Source organism: Acomys minous (genome assembly GCF_964271855.1).
Source record: "Acomys minous genome assembly, chromosome: 18".
NCBI lineage: Eukaryota > Metazoa > Chordata > Mammalia > Rodentia > Muridae > Acomys > Acomys minous.
This window is the reverse complement of record NC_140501.1, coordinates 65605399-65623090: the sequence shown is the minus strand read 5'-3', so window position 1 is coordinate 65623090 and position 17692 is coordinate 65605399. Positions and strand designations below refer to the sequence as shown.

The window sequence follows — 17692 nt, the reverse complement described above, 5'->3', positions numbered from 1 at the left end:
TTAAGTCTCTGGGTCTTAAATCTGTTAAAAATCAGGCTTGATGAACTGAATCCCAAACCAAGCGTGGTGATGGTGGCGCACGCCTGTAATCCCAGCACTCAGGGAGGCAGAGGCAGGCAGAGCTCTGTGAGTGCGAGGCCAGCCTGGTCTACCAAACAAGTCCAGAATAGCCAAGGCTATACAAAGAAACTCTATCTCAAAAATAAATAAATAAATAAATAAATAAATAAACAAATAAATAAATGGAAAGGAAGGAAGAAAGAAAGAAAGGAGGGAGGAAGAGAGGAAGGAAGGAAGGAAGAAGTGAATCCCAGAGTTGAGAAGACATGGTCCCTGGCATGGCGAAGCCGGAAGTGGTGGCTAGCACGGGTGCCGAAAGGTGGTAGAGAAGAACCTACCTCTCAGGATTCCTGATCTCTTCGGTGACATAGTTAAGGGTGTCCCAGCCCGAGTAGGAGAACAAAGCTGAGTATAGTGCCAGGGCAATGTCACCCATGGCAAATGATGAGCCCTCAAAGGACTTCTCAAAGTTAGCGGTGGCTCCTGGAAGGTAAGAACAACACAAGACGAGATGGAATGGCCCACCCCACCACACACACTTCAGCTGATCCTCTACAGAGGGGAAAACGTACGGTAATAGCAGGCGATGGCGGGCAAATGGCCGCAAGGGCACCTCTGAGGGGCCAGGGACAGAAAAGAGGCATCTGCAGAGGGATACAGGGCAGAGAATAGTGGATGTGGTCTTGACGGGACTAACTCAAGTGACTGCCTAGGATAAGAAACCACCACAGAGCCGAAAGGGCCAGAAACTGAGGTGGTGCTTGCTCTACACTGCAGGCTGCCTGGGTCCTACCCACCTAACACCAGACAGGGGGTGCCTCAGGAAGAGGAGAGACGGGGTTCCGCACACCTCAGCCAACAGAGGAGTTGTTGGGGAGGCTTCACACCTGGAAACCAGGTAGGCGTGAGGACAAGGAGTGCCTTTCTGACCGCTCACTTGCAAGGGCAGAAACGGCAGAGCAATAGCGCTTGGCCCAGCGTGCTGTAAAAGCCAATCCCTGGGGCGTAGCCGTCAGTCCCCTTGCCAAGGTCAGTTTTCTGTGGGAGGCAGCATAGTAGAGACTGAAGGGACGGGGCTCTGGAGTCAGTCTGTGGGCCACAAGTTTCAGCCTTTCTACTTTACCACTTGGAACTCGAGCAAGACAGTCAGCCTGGGTGTTCATTCTATTGGTGGGCTTTGTTGCTTTGCTTTAAAATAGGGCCTCACTGCGTAGCCCTGGCTGGTCTGGAACTTGCTATGTAGACGAGGTTTGGCCTCACAACTCAGACGCACCCTGCTCTATCTCTAAGTTCTGGGGGTAAAGCATAAACTGCCACACCCAGCTTTTGTTTTGTTTTGAGATAGTCACAGGCTGGCCTCAAATTCTCTACGTAGCTGAGGACAACCTTTAACTCCTGATTCTCTTGCCTCTACCTCACGAGTGCTGGGGTTACAGGGATGTGCCCACTCTGTCTGTTGTAAGATAGGTGATTAACTCCACGGCCCGTCTCCTCACTTACATCAAAGGGATAATAATAGTGCCTACCAAATATGGTATTTGGAGATTGAAATAAGGTCACTTAGAGACTCTCCCAGGGAGGGTGTAGATCTGAGATACACTGCTGGCCTGGCATAGGCCAACACTCTGGGTTTGATCCTCAATACTCCAAAGAAAAATTAAAAAAAAAAAAAGAAAGAAAAATTTTAATAAAAGTTAGTCTCTGTTTTTTTTTTCCTTACCCTGCCCAAGTTTCACAATTCCTGCTATAATGACCGCGATCAGCGCCAACACCTTAGCGTAGGTGAAAATATCCTGGACCAGGGTCCCCCACTTGACATAGGCACAGTTAATGAAGGTTAAGAGACCTGAAAGAAAAAGAATACTGATCGTGACCGGCCCTGTCCACGTGGAGGGGGCCTCAGACTCCAAAGCACCTTCTCCTGCCCCAGTCACCAAGACGGGCCCAGAGGTAGAGTCAGAGGTAGAGTCTGGACTGTGCCTGTTCGCTCCCAAATATCTTCAACTTGATCCCTGCACGGCATTTGTTGAGCACCCGTGTTTACCCTGCCACATTCCAAAACTACGGCACCTTAAACTGGAGTCACAGAACAAGGTGACATTCCTGGTCACAGAAATGGGAGTCACCTGGGAGTTGTGCAGATTCGTGGTGTATTCTGGCCCTTTGCTCTTTAAAATCATTCTCTCTTTCCTATGTCTCCTCCCTCCCCCCAACACACACACACACACACACACACACACACACACACACACACACACACACACACACAGGTCCAGAACCCAACATCCTGAATCTGTGATGTTGTCATTAGCCCTGACAAGTCCTGCTATAATTTATCCAATTTCTAGGCCAACAAGTGTGTCCGAGGATTAGCACAGAGACCAAACTTCCTGCCCACTGCCCACTGCCCACCGACCCCTGCTATTGGTTCTGTGCTAAATTCCTTTAGAAAGAGGGCAGGGCACTTTTCCTCCCTGAATAACGCTGCAGTGTGAGCCATAAACATTCCTCAAGTCCCTCTACCCTAGGCTAGAAGCATCCTCTCTACCTGGATGAACTCAGGGAAAGTTCACAGACCATTCTCAGAGTAAGTGTTCATAACAGGGTGTGACTATCTCTTGCAAAGTGTTCTGGTATGTGAATATACACATTGTCCTAAAAAGAGGCCATATCTTTCATCAAAATCTCGGAGTACTAGCTGGGGGTGTGTAGCTCAGTGGTAGATCATGAAGCCCTAGGTTCAAATCCTTTCACCCAAAAAATAATCTTGCAGGGCAGTGGTAGCCCACAACTGTAATATCAGCACTCTGGGAGGCAGAGGCAGGTCGATCTCTGTGAGTTCAAGGCCAGCCTGGTCTACAGAGTGAGCTCCAGAACAGTGAGGGCTACACAGAGCAACCCTGTCATCGTCATCATTGTCATCATCATCATCACCATCATCATCATCTCAGAAAAATCCATTAACCCTCAAATTGCAATCCATTTCTTTGGAAGAAATTCAAGGAGGAGGGTGTGGAGGGTTGGCTGGAGAGATGACTCAGAGGTTAAGAGCACTGGCTGCTCTTCCAGAGGTCCTGAGTTCAATTCCCAACAACCACATGGTGGCTCACAACCATCCACAATGAGATCTGGTGCCCTCTTCGGGCATACAGGTGTACATGCAGACACAACATTGCATACATAATAAATAAATAAATCTTAAAAAAAAAAAAAAAGGAAAGAAATTCAAGAAGGGAAGCTTCCATGCTGTGAGGCTGACTGGCAGCTCAGGGATTCTGGATTCCCAGGGAAGAAAGTCAGAGAAAACAACTCAGAGGCTCCTCTTGCAGACAAGCAGCTTATACACACAGCTGGACCCATCCCACACCCACGCCCCCCACGCCCCCCATGCCCCCACACCCCCCCACGCCCCCCATGCCCCCACCCCCGGGATTCAATTCACAGCTTCTAGCTCAGCACCCAGAACATCCTACTCCCACACCCACGCCCCCACACTCATAACCCCCCGCCCCCGGGAATCAATGCACAGCCTCTAGCTCAGCACCTAGAACATCCCACAGAGTACTTGACTGTCAAGTCTCCCCACAGCAGCTCTCAGAGCAAAGCTTGCCTTGCCAGGTAAGAAAGAGGAGCCCCATGGGGGGTCTTATTTGATTCGGGGTCACCAACAAACACTCCAAGCCCAAGGGCACCACCCAAGGCCAGGGGCTCAAGCTGTCAGGCACTCAGAAGACTGAGACAGGAGGATTGCCTATAATGTTAGGCCCAAAGGAGGCTCCAATTCACCAAGCTCCAAAAGGCGATGCAAATAATCCAGAAATGGGCTCAACCTGGACTACAGGAGGATTTACGTTGGTTAGATAAGACCCAGCATTCCTCGGGAACTTGTGAAGTCTGTTCCTCTCTACCAACAAGAGTCCTTTCCCTTTTGACTGGCAGAAGGCACAATGGCTAACTATCAGCGTGCCAAAGCGCACACTGGCTTCCAGGTCCCCTCGGCATCAGAAGCGCCTGTTAACACGTTTTAAAGTTCATGCTGGCACCTTAGCTCTTCTCACACTTTCTTCCTTACCCTAAACTTCAGCTCACGGGCTTCCCTCCCTCCAACTACTCACGCTTCTTAGAACCCCGCTATTCTCTCTCCCCTCTCCTCTCTTCTCTCTCTCTCTCTCTCTCTCTCTCTCTCTCTGTCTCTCTCTGTCTCTCTCTGTCTCTGTCTCTGTCTCTCTGTCTCTCTCTCTCTCTCTCTCTCTCTCTCTGTCTCTGTCTCTCTCTGTCTCTCTCTGTCTCTCTCTGTCTCTGTCTCTGTCTCTCTGTCTCTCTCTGTCTCTGTCTCTCTGTCTCTCTCTCTCTCTCTCCCTCTCTCTCTCCCCTCTCCTGCTCTGTTCTTGTCACTGTTCACACTCTATCCCCTGCTCTCCTTCCGTCTCTTCAGACAGCCCTGGCCTTGTCCAGTCTGCTGGCCATGTTCAAGCTACTTCTCTGCTCCGAACTCCCCCAGATGCCTCTGGCTGTTCTCTCCCTCGCATCTACAATAAAAAACCTTCCCCTCAGCCATACCATAGAGCAGCACGTGGTCAGTTTATACATCTACAAGTTTTCATCGAGGCCAGCCTGGATTACATAGCGAATCTCAAGCCAACCTGGGCTACGGTGACCCTGTCTCAGAAGGAAAGAAAGCAATGGCCTCCGGGTCCACAGACCTCTTGTGGTTGGTAGGTCCTGGCCTCATAGTCTCACTCTGGCCCAGAGGCCACTCCACTAAGAAGCAGAGAAGACGAGCCGTCTTCTCCTCCAATCTTCCTTCGAACCAGTCTGTCTGTGTGTACGTGAGAGCACACCCATGCATGTGTGCTCACGCATGCCGGCACATGCGGAAGCCAGTGACAGGTGTCCTCCTGCGTCCCTGCTCCACTTTATCTTTTATTACAGCTGTTCCCGTGTTAAGTGTGCATGCCGCAGCACACACGTGGAGGCCAGAGGACAGCTTGAGGGAATCAACTCTCACCTTTCATCACGTGGGACCTGGGGCTCAAACTTGGGCTTGGCGGCAGAAGCCGCTCCTGGCTCTCCACCTCCTTTTTTTTGAGATAATCTCGCTGCACCTGGAGTGCATCGATTTCCCCCCAAGCACTCCGCAGCCTGGCCTTTTTATGCAGGTGCTGAGGATTTGAACTCCGGTCTCCTGTCTTGAGCAGCAGCACACACTTTGCCCGGTGAGCCAGCTCCCCTGCCTGCTTTCTAATCACTGACTACACAGTCTTCTGATTTTACTGAAGAGTTTTCTGGCGCTATTCAAACGCATGTCTCTGTGCCTAATAGACATGACAATAAACAACCAAACCTTATCACAAGGCTGAGCAAACATGGCCCCACCGCTCCAAGCCACCCCAGTGCTAAGTTAATAATTAAAGGCACAAGTGTACTGTCTCCTCAGTAATTCCACAAAATAAAGAGTCTTTATCTTGCCCTCCCCGAGCCCGTCAAATGCTGATCTTCCTCAGCCAGTCCTCATCCCTTACTACTCACTGGACTTCCACCCTCGGCTACTCAGCTGCCTCCCATCCTGTAATCTCTGCCCTTCGCCTTTAGCCTCTGCTCTGACTTATGAACCCAGCGCGAGCCAGGTTCGCATTAGAAACACCACGCACAGTGCGCTGCCACTGCAGCCAGCCGTATGCTCAGGAAAGTGGTATCTCCTAGCCTGGGACCTCCTGGCAGGGACGAAGACGTTCTTTTGGCTGGCAGACGATTAAACAAAAGGTCCCCAAGAAGTTGGAATTTCCCTAGGAGTCTCAGGCTGGGAGGAGAAAAAGGCTGAAGCCCGGTGCCAACTGGGAAAAACAAAACAAAACTTGTGACTCAAAGAGATTTCACACAGTTCTGACATCTCAGACTGCTCTGCAAGAGACACTAGAGCTAAGACAGGGGCCAGGGTGGGCGGGAGCATTCTCTTTCCGGGGCTGCTTAGCTATGCTCGCCTCTTAGTCTCTATTTAAACCTAAACCACGTGTAAGGATCTACTACACTTCTTTGGCGGTTTCTCTTCCCGGTGTAGCCGTCCTCTTACTCTGTCTCTTTGTCCCCCCTACAGACGGAAGCAGCTCAGGGCAGCTCTGTAAGGCTGCCGGGGCCATGCTCTTCCTCCAGTATCTCTGGTAGCCTAGCAGGTACAGTCAGGCTGCAGGGTCCACACAGGTTGCAACGTGGAGCTTGGATAGGCAGAAGGGAAGAGCTCCAGTTCACGGAGCCGGCAGCGCCATGCCTCAGGGCTCTGGTCTCGCTTCTGTTCAGTCATGAGCACAGGAAAGCACAGACAGCCAACTCACCCCCCTTTTTCTCTTTCTTTTTCTTTTTTTTTAAGATTTATTTATTTATTATTATACATACAGAGCTCTGCCTGCATGTACACCTGCATGTCAGAAGAGGGCATCAGATCACATTATAGATGGTTGTGAGCCACCATGTGGTTGCTGGGAATTGAACTCAGAACCTTTGGGAGAGCAGTCAGTGCTCTTAACCTCTGAGCCATCTCTCCAGCCCCTCACCTCCCTTTTTCTAACAGCAGCTTCTGCTGTGACAATGTAGAACAGTGATTCTCAGCCTTCCTAATGTTGTGACCCTTTAACACAGCTCCTTGTGTTGTACTGACCCCCAGCCATACGGTTACTCTGTTGCTACGTCACAATTGTAATTTTGCTACTGTTATGAATTGTAATGTAAATATCTGATATGCAACCCCTGGGAAAGGGTTAGAACACACACATACACACACACATACACACACATACACACATACACATACACACATACACACATACACATACACACACGCATACACACATACACACACACATACACACATACACACATACACACACATACACACATACACACACATACACACATACACATACACACATACACATACACACACGCATACACACATACACATACACATACACACACGCCTACACACATACACACATACACACACATACACACACATACACACATACACACACACATACACACACATACACACACACACACACACAACTCGCAGGTTGAGAATGGCTGATGTAGAGGTAGTTTACGTTTTGACCCCTACCGCTTCTCCGTCTGTTCACTTCATCCCTCCTACTCCCCACTACTGTGCTTATGTTGACGCCACCCACCCACCGTCACGCCCAGGTCTGCTCTAGCCACGGGACACGGAGGCTCAGTTTGAATGCCTAATCCTGTACAAAGAGACAGAGCACTGAGAAAACTGCCTGAAGAGAGCTGGCTCTCACCTCCCAGCTCCCTCCCTGCCTCCTCTAGAGCTCCTGACCCTGGGAACAGGAAATGGATAAGGCACGCCTCAGTGCTGACTAGGCTCTTTGTCCCCACCCGGAACAGATACAGCTGACCAGAGTCCCCAGAGCTCAGCCAAATGCACGGCTCCTTGGCAAACCCCAACACCACCCTCCACCCCTTCAGAGTCAGAGAGAGGCTAGAATAACGCGGATGCAACAGCAAGTTAACCTCCAGGCACAGATAGGCTAGCCTTCTGCCTCTGAGGGCAATTCAGTCCCCACCCAATACTGAGCCAAGTCCATGGGAGGATTGCCTAAAATGACCTTTAACCTTGACCCAGCTGCTACTCCGGGGGAAAGAAGCAGCTGCTGAACAGATGTCGAGTCCTGGAATGTGAACAGGTACTCCAGGATGGACCAAACCCAGCTGACACAAAACCCTAACCCCGCTCTACGTCCTGCGGAGGACGCTGCCTCTGTCACCAGAGCCAAGAATCAGCTCTAGAACAAAATGTTAAATGCCAGCTCCGGTTATTCTGAAAAGGAATGATGACGGGCTGAGCAGTTAAGAGCGCTTGCTGCTCTTGCAGAGGACCCACGTCTGGTTCCCATCACCCACACAACGTCTCACCACTACCCGTAACTCCAATTCTAGGGAAACACACACACTTTTCTGACCCCTGCAGGACCCTGCATGCATGTGGCATATGCATACACTCATATACATAATATTTTTTTAAAGATTTATTTATTATGTATACAATGTTCTGCCTGCATGTACACCTGCAGGCCAGAAGAGGGCACCAGATCTCATCATAGATGGTTGTGAGCCACCGTGTGGTTGCTGGAAATTTAACTCAGGACCTTAAGGAAAGCAGCCAGTGCTCTTAATCTCTGAGCCATCTCTCCAGCCCCTTAAATTGTTTTTTTTTATTGTTGTTGTTGTTGTTGTGTTGTTTTGTTTTGTTTTTAGGTTTTTCGAGACAGGGTTTCTCTGTGTAATAGCACTGGCTGTTCTTGAACTCTAGACCAGGCTGGCCTCGAACTCACAGAGATCCGCCTGCCTCTGCCTCCCAAGTGCTGGGATTAAAGGTGTGTGGCACCACACCCAGGCCCCATACAATGTTTTTTAATCCAAAAGTAACAATGCCTTTAGCCTGCTCTGATCAGTGCCCAGCTTGACTTCAAATAGTCTAAAGTCCCAGGAACAAACTGGAAATCCTTATCCTGTAGGGATTAACCCTGAAGTCTTTACAAGTTAAATGTTAATGATGCCTTAGATAAACTTGGTAATCTCCTGGGGATGACAATAGTGACAATTCACATAGGTTCATTTCACCATGCACCCTCCTTTTGCATTAATACAGTGTTGCATTTTTCCATGATGTGCCTTTCTTAGCTCATAGAGGTCCAATACCTAATAGAATAAAGTCAACAATAGCAAAGGGTGCTCAAGGAACCCATGTTTCCTTCTCCATCTTGTAATCTATATTAGGAGAGCAAACTTGTTTCTTTTTCAGTCTGATAATGTGTTACACATGCCACAAGGCCAGAGCCTCTCTTTGGTCCTGAGTCTGTCCTAGCAAGCTTGTGTGCATGTGCACCACACGAGCTCAGGTGCCCGAGAAGGCCAGCCGCCTGAGTCAGACCCAGACCCTCTGCAGGCGCAGCAAGAGCTCTGTAACTGCTGAGCCATCCTCCTGGTCCTGATTTCCCTATTACAACAGCAGACCTTGTTGTGTGTGGTGGTGCTGGCCTTTAATCCCACCACTGGGGAGGCAGAGACCAGTGAACCTCAAACTTGAGAGACGGAGGGAGAGGGAGAGGGGCAGAGAAACTTTAGAAAAATGTTTTAAATGGAATATAAGAGTATATAGCAACGAAGTGGTAACACACGCCTTTAATCCCCGCACTGAGAAAGCGGAGCCAAATCTCTAAATTCAAGAGCAGCCTGGTCTACAGATGAGTTCCAGGACAGCCAGGGCTACCTAGAGAAAGGGGGGAGGGGACAGGGAGGGCCAAAAGTGTTAAGTAACACTTCTCCCTGAGGGAAAGATACACTTGAGAGGCCGGCATCTTTGTGTCTCTTAAGTAACAGAGGAAGGCTTCCTTTTAAGCACCTGAGCTAGCCTACCTGCAGGCAAGGGGGGGGGGGAGGAACCCACGCCTTATAATGGGAGAGCCTCATACAAATCGGCCTCTCTTTCATATAGTACATGCGCGCGCACCCCCAGTGCAACCTTTCACTGTCCGCTCTCTAACGAGTATCCCTGCAAGAGGAGGGAGTGAAAAGTCAGAGACGTTTCTCGGCCTTGCTTATGGTGTTCGTAGATATAAGACATCTGCTCCTTTCTCCAAACACTTTACTCAGCAACTCCTCCACCCCAATCCTTCTTGCTGTGTAGCACCAGATGGTTTTACAATACTCTTTAAAAAAAAAAAGATTTATGTATTATATATACAACATTCTCCTGCCAGAAGGACGCACCCGATCTCATTACAGATGGTTGTGAGCCACCATGTGGTTGCTGGGAATTGAACTCAGGACCTTTGGAAGAACGGCAAGTGCTCTTAACCTCTGAGCCACCTCTCCAGCCCTAAAATACTCTTATTATCTGAGGCTAGATGGTTCCAAAAGCAGGGGTGCTTGCCACACCAGCATGAGGACCTGCATTTGGATTCCCCAGAACCCACCAAAACAACAACTGCCAGTCACAGTGTGCTGCAGCCATGCTGTGTGGGGCACGGGTAGGGGGGTCCCTGAGGTTCGCTGCTCGCCAGGCCCAGGTTCAGTGAGAGCCTGGTTCATAGAGAAGTTCATCTGCAGTGGGCGGGGCACGCATGCACACAGACCGTGCTCACGGTTTCCTGAACCTTCACTTTGTTTCTTCTAGCCTCCAAATTTCAGCGTAAAGCTTTCTTAAGGATGTCTCCCCTATCACATCTCGGCTTTTTCGGTAAAACCAAATGTAACCGAGTCTCTACCAGTCACAGGAAACCTGCTCGAATCCCCCACATAAACTCCATGGGGTGTCAGGGTTCACAGCCAGGCACTGTGTGTTCTGCACTCTTTTTTCAGAACAGGGCGTCGAACCGCTGAAGCTGGAGTCCCAGGCTGTTGCGAGCAGTCTAGTGAGAGTGCTGGAAACCAGGTTCTGGTGCCTCGCAGGAGCAGCAAGCACTCCTAACCACTGAGCCATCTCTCTGGCCTCCTGTTCTGCGTTCTCTGTTCTTTCACAAACACACCCTTCAACTGACAGAGGATGGACATTCCGCAGAAATTCAGTTGGCTATCTCCGATGTTGGTGCAGCCAGTGACATATTTTTGGCATCTCCTAATGGGTGACATCATCCACCCCATAATCACCTACAGAAGGGCAGTGGTCCACAGGCTTAGCTGGCACGAGCACGTTCTCTATCATGCCGTGCAGAAACTAGACATCTCTCAGCTCTGCCAGGGGTACAAGAAGTTAGAGAGGGGTCTCAGAGAAGCAGACAGGCCTCATACCTGCTGCACTGAGGCTTCTAAACATTCTACACTTCTTCCCAGAAAGTCTAATTAAAGGCTTCCTTGCTGTTTCTTCTTCCTTTCTTCATCTCTCAATTATATGCCTAATGTTTTTTCCTAAAACTACTTTGAATTCGGGCTAGCCTCAAACTCACTGTCCGAGGCTACCCTTGCCTCCACCTCCCCAGTGCTGAGATTCCAGGCTGGCACCACTCTGCCTGGCTTAAGAGCGGGTTTCTCTTCCTGCGTTCCTTTTGTGATTTCCTCCCAGGTGTTGTTCCAGGTCACAGAAGCATTTTACTTACTCAGGCATCCTGGGTGAAGACGACACAAACACAAAATGGCCATGGGTCACTGAATCAGACCTCTCCTAGTGTCCTTCTATAACTCAGTCAGCACTTTGACCCCTGTAGCTCTGACATCTCCAAGGAAACAAGCACACAGCATCTACATCCCTTTTCAAAGCAACTCAGAGGGCATGATGATGACTCAGTGGATCGTCTCAGTCATGAGGTGCCCTCAGCCAAGCTTGCCTACCAAAATTTGATCCCCAAGACCAACATGGAGAAAATGGAGAGCCAGCCCCTACAAGTTGTCCCCTGACCTTCACAGGTGCCCCCGGCACATGTGCGCGCATGCACACACACCACACACATATACACACATGCACACAATAAATAAAGAAAATGTAGGGGGTTTTGGAAAGCAGCTACATCCTAAATGTTTGCTGAGCCCAGGTCAGTCCAAGACCTCAGATACCAGGTGTGAGGCTCACGCAGCCCTGAGAATCACCTGCCACGTGAGACCCAGGGGAGTTCTGATTCAGGACGTTGAGACCCGGTTTCCCACAGCAGCCTGGTAATATGCCGCTCTGCACTTGGCTGAGGTATTTACCCAGCGAGGTAATCACATACAGACCAACTTTAAGCAGAACATGCCTGAACCTTTCACTTAACCCGAGCTCCGACATCCCCACGGCACGTTGCCATTGCTGAACAAGCTCAGGTGCCACCCACAGCAATGAAGTCGAAACCTCTGGGGCAGCCTCGCTGTCAGCAAGTTGTCAAAGCTCCAGGTACTCACGGCAACGTGAGACCTGCCCTTCCACCTCCTGCAAGAGGAGACCCTCAGCACTCCTCAGCGTAATTTGTTTGGCTTCCTTAAGTCTTGCCCCCCTGACACATATACACACATATACCACACACCACACACACACACACCACACACACACACACACCACACACACACATACACACATCCCTGTCTTCTCTGAGTGGCTCCGATACCTCCAGCCATGGAGTAGGTGGTAAATGTTTTGGGGTTTTTAATTCTCAGGTCTAGATAAGCCAAGAGTGGTGCCCATGCCTTTAATCAGGCAGCTCTCTATGAGTTTGAGGCTAGCCTGGTCTACATGGCAAGTTCCAGGCTACACAGAGAGAACTGTCTCAAAGGCGGCGGGGAGGGGGGGCCAGAGAAATGGCTCAGCAGTTGTGAGCTCTGGATGCTCTTCCAGAGGACCCACATTTTATTCCCAGCATCCACATAGTGGTTCACAGCCATTGGTAGCTTTAGTTCTGGCTTCCTTGGGCACCAGGCATGAGCAATTTGTACAGACATGTATGCAGGCAAAAAAACCATACACACAATATATATATTTGTTTTGGTTTTGGTTTGGTTTTTCGAGACAGGGTTTCTCTGTGTGGCCTTGGCTGTCCTGGACTCACTTTGTAGACCAGGCTGGCCTCGAACTCACAGCGATCCGCCTGCCTCTGCCTCCCAAGTGCTGATATATATATTTTTTAATTTCTGGATAATTCCAGTGTACAAGCAGGGTTCAGACCCCCGTCCCAAGCTCTTCTCCCAGCCTCCCTTAGCCCATTCCTGTGGGACTTCTGAAGCAGAGACGAAAGTAACAGAGAAAAGCAGCCACGAATGGACCCCCAAAAGCTGTACGGGTCAAACCCTCACACAGCTGCACCCCTTCACCTCCGATGCGGAGTGTGTTAGGACTAACCCGAGACTCTGATCCCACCCTAACTGTTAGGTGACTGTGGGACATGACCGCACCTCTAACTTAAGATGGATCTTGGGAAAAACCTTTCCAAGATAGGAAACTACCTTCCAAGTAGAAACTCAAGGGGCAAAAGTCCAGCAGGAGGCCCAGCTGTTCCACCTCATTAGCCAGAAGCACATGAGGTCAGTCATTCTAGTCAGGAAAAAAAAAACTGCACGAGGATTCACGGTCAAAGATCTCAGACAGACACACACTGAGAGCCGAAGTCCTTCGCAGTCCACTGTCTGTGCCAGTCAGCGCATGATGAACCGTCTGCCCTCCCCTCTGCCGAGTCTCCATAGCAATCCCCAGGCGCGAGCCAGGACCCTTGAGAGCGTGGAATGCCCTGCCTCAAAGATGCTGACTCTGGGGTTCTATCTTCTGTGTGGTCAGCAAGCCAGCATCTAAAGATCCGATTGGTGCGCACGGTTCAGGAGGGCCAAGTGTGAGGCCTGCGTCCTAAAGAACAGCAGGTGCCCTGTTGGCGGCCCCCAGTAAGCGCTGCTGGTTGAACGGGGCTGACTAGAGACATAGCCTGTTAACAAAGGGGGTGGGGAGCGTTAAACCAAAATAACTAGTTCTCCGTGAGCGAGAATAGGCAAGGCAATGTCTAACCAGGCTAACAGTGGCCAGAGCATCCTGCTTCTGAGGCAGGCTTGGTCAGGCAGGCACGGACTTCCAGATGCTTCTCCCCAGCTCTGCCAGCCTGGTCTACATAGTGAGTTCCAGGCCTGCCAGCGCCACATAATGAGACTCTGAAGAGAGAAACAGAGCCAGAGAAACGGGCAGAAAGAGACAGACTCCGTTCCCTACGGTGCAGTCTAGTGTCCCCTCTCCCTTGCCACCCTTCAGGCCAGCATTTCCTGGATTCTGTTGATTCCAAATGACACTCCATTTCCTCGTAACAATTCTTCTAGCGAGACTACTTTGAGCATGCGCCCTCCGTCTCTGCTCCCTCTTTCCCACACTAGCACCATGGCTTAGAATGGTTGGTTTCCCTATCCACCGCAAGCTACATAAAGACTGTTGAATGGTCTCCTCTGAGCAGAGCACAGAAATAAGCACGTAGTGACACTGAGTAGATTTTTCTCGGAGAAATAGTCCTAAAATCCAATTCCAGCCTCACTGCCTTAAAATGGCCTTAGGAGGACACCCACGTGGGAAGTCATCTCAAGCCTTAGGACACCCACGTGGGATGTCACTGCAGGCCTTAGGAGGACACCTGCGTGGGACGTCACCGTGGGCCTTGGGAGGACACCCACGTGGGACGTCACCGCGGGCCTTAGGAGGACATCTACGTGGGACATCACTGCGGGCCTTAGGAGGACACCCACGTGGGACGTCACCGCAGGCCTTAGGAGGACACCCACGTGGGACGTCACCGCGGGCCTTAGGGGGACACCCACGTGGGACGTCACCGCGGGCCTTGGGAGGACACCCACGTGGGACGTCACCGCAGGCCTTGGGAGGACACCCACGTGGGACATCACTGTGGGCCTTAGGAGAACACCCACGTGGGACGTCACGATGGGCCTTAAGAGGACACCCACGTGGGACGTCACCGCGGGCCTTGGGAGGACACCCACGTGGGACGTCACTGCGGGCCTTGGGAGGACACCCACGTGGGACATCACTGCAGGCCTTAGGAGAACACCCACATGGGACGTCACGATGGGCCTTAGGAGGACCCCCACGTGGGACGTCACCGTGGGCCTTCCTGTAGCCCCTTCTTATCTAAGCGCGACCCCTTAGCCAATCAGACACTGCTGCTCACTGGCGGTTTCTCAACCCACTCTCCCCCAGCCTCCATCTCTTTGCAGATCTTCCTCCATCGCCACTTTGCAGAACTGAGATCTCCCACGCGCTGGCATTCTTAGGTTCTGTGCTGTGCCTTCCCTTTCCACAGCCAGGCCCAAAGTCACCTCCTCCGCGCCCATGGTTCCTATCACTGATTCTCAGAACGCAACAGCAGCCAAGCACCGCGATCCAGGAAACATGACCAGCCAATTGCTGCTGGGGGGACGGGAGAGACAGCTCAGCAGTTCCGGTGCTCGCTGCTCTTTCCAGAGGACCAGAGTTCAGATACCAATATCCACACCAGGCCGCTTACAGCTGCTTGTAATTCTAGCACCAGGGGATCTGACACGCTCTTCTGGCCTCTGAAAGCACCCAAACCCATGTAGCATACATTCACACACACACACACACACACACACACACACACACACACACACACACACAGCTTAAGGGCTGGAGAGATGGCTCAGAGGTTAAGAGCACTGGCTGCTCTTCCAGAGGTCCTGAGTTCAACTCCCAGAAACCACATGGTGGCTCACAACCATCTATGATGTGATCTGATGCCCTCTTCTGACCTGCAGGCAGAGCACTATATACATATAAATAAATAAATAAAGCTTTTTAAATCCCTACTGAGGGGGCCGCCATCCCACCCATAATACCTCCCACCCAAAGGTTGCCTTGTCTGCATGAAGTGTAAAAGGATAAAGATGGAGGAGAGACGGAGGGAACGGGAGACCAGGGACTGGCCTGACCTGAGACCCACCCCACGGGAGAGAGCCAACTCCCGTCCCTATTAATGAGACACTGCTATGCTCGCCGACAGGAGCCTAGCATAGCTGTCTTCCGAGAGGCTTCATCCAGCAGCTGACGGAGACGGATACAGAGACCCACAGCCAAACAACAGGCAGAGCTCGGGGAGTTTGGTGGAAGAGTGGGAGGAGGCAGGATTGAGGGAGCCAGAGAGACCAAGGTCACCACAAGAAGACATACAGAGTCAACTAGCCTGGCCCCATGGGGGCTCACAGAGACTGAATCACCAACCCAAGGGCTTGCATGGGCTGGTGCTGGGCCCCCTGCACGTATGTGGCAGATGTGCAGCTTGGTCTTCATGTGGGCCCCCTGACAATTGGAGCAGGGGCCATCTCTGACTCTGTTGCCTGCCTTTGGAGCCCTCTTCTCTAGTGGGTGCCTTGTCAGGCCTCAGTGGGAGAAGATTATTTCGTCCTGCTGCCAGGGTGAGTTCGTACAATTGGGGGCCTCCCCTTCTCTGAGGAAAGGGGGCCAGGGGGGTAAGAGAGGCATAAGTGGGACTAGGAAGAGAGGAGGGAGGTGGCTCCAATCAGGCTGTAAAGTGATTAATAAATGAAAAAAATCCCTACTGGATGTCATCAGGTGCAGCCAAATAAACGTACTCAAAACCAATCGCATCAACTCTCTCAAACCTCCTCCTCCTCCTAAGTGATTGACATCACCATCCACCATTTATCTTACTATATGGGTAGCATAATCATCATCGATCCAGCCAATATCTAATCAATGGCAGATCTAACCCTTATCCCCAAACCATGATCTTATGATTCTAGTCTGAGCCACAGGATCACCAACTTACTTGACTAATCTCTCTGCTGTGGCCTGTATGCTTTTTTTTTTTTAATTATTCTTTCTAAAAATCACAAACTCAAAAACACAACGTTTCAGGCTAGAGAGCTGGCTGTACAGTCAAGTCCACAAACTGCTCTTGCAAGTTCCCATATTAAGAGGCTCACAAGCACCTGCGACTCTGGCTCCAGGGAGAACCAATGCTTCTGTCTTCTGCTGGCACCTGCACTCTTGTGCACACACACATGCACACACACACACACACACAATTTACAAGAAAATCTTAAATAAATAAAAATAAAAGCCGGGCAGTGGTGGTGCATACGCCTTTAATCCCAGCACTTGGGAGGCAGAAGCAGGCGGATCTCCGTGAGTTTGAGGCCAACCTGATCTACAGAGAAAGAGTTCCAGGACAACCAGAGCTATTACACAGAGAAACCTTGTCTCGAAAAAAATCGAAAATTAACTAATTAATTAATTTAATTTAATAAAAACAAAAACTTTCCATGATAAAAATAAACTAAGGGGGGCGCTAAAGAGCTGGCTCCTGCAGCTCTTCCAGAGGTCCAGGTTTAGTTCCCAGCACCCACATGGTGGCTCACACCCATCTGTTACTCCAGCTCCAGGGGATCCAATGCCCTCTCTGACCTCTCTGGACACCAAGCATGCACACAGTACACATACACATATGCAGGCACTTACATACATAAAATAAAAAATATATATATATTTAAAATACTCTAAAGGAGCCAGGCATAAGTAGTACAGGCCTTTAATGCCAACACTTTGGAAGCAGAGGCAGGTATAGCTCTGTGAATTCAGGTCAACCTGGTTCCAGGTCAACCTACACAGTTCCAGGACAGCCATTGCTACATAGGAAGACCCTGTCTCCAGGTAAATAAATATATATATTAAGCTTTAAAAAGTAAAAACAAGCCAGGCCTGTAATCTCAGCACTCAAGGAGGCAGAGGCAGGCGGATCTCTGTGAGTTCGAGGCCAGCCTGGTCTACAAAGTGAGTCCAGGAAACCAAAAGTAAAAAAATTAAAATAGACCAAAGGAATTTATGACCTCTCAGCCAAAATCCACAGAAGATACCTGAAAGAATCCTTCAGACTGAAGAGAAAGACAAATCCATCCATGAGGCTCCAGGAAATGAACCACACTAGAATAACACTCAGCAAAAAAGGAAGAAAAACAATGCTACAAATAAAATGGTAGGGATCAATACACAGATTCCAGTAATAACTCTAAATACTGCTGTTCTTCTCAACTCCCCAGTCAAACGACACAGACTAGAAGACTGGATGAAAAAACAGGAGCCATCTATTTTCAGACTCCAAGAAACTCTCTCACCACAAAAGACAAACACTAG

The 17692-nt window shown here is 50.2% G+C and overlaps 1 protein-coding gene across 5 annotated transcripts in view; it reads right to left on the bottom strand.

Moving 5' to 3' along the window:
* SLC7A7 (solute carrier family 7 member 7) overlaps positions 1–17692 on the bottom strand; it is a 56308-nt gene that overhangs the window by 7183 nt on the left and 31433 nt on the right. For all 5 annotated transcript variants that reach the window (XM_084767311.1, XM_084767312.1, XM_084767314.1 and 2 more), the window contains 2 exons: positions 1781–1906; positions 399–543 (listed from right to left, as the gene is read on the bottom strand). In XM_084767311.1, the coding sequence (XP_084623437.1) occupies positions 399–543; positions 1781–1906 (271 nt within the window). The remainder of the gene's footprint in view (positions 1–398; positions 544–1780; positions 1907–17692) is intronic.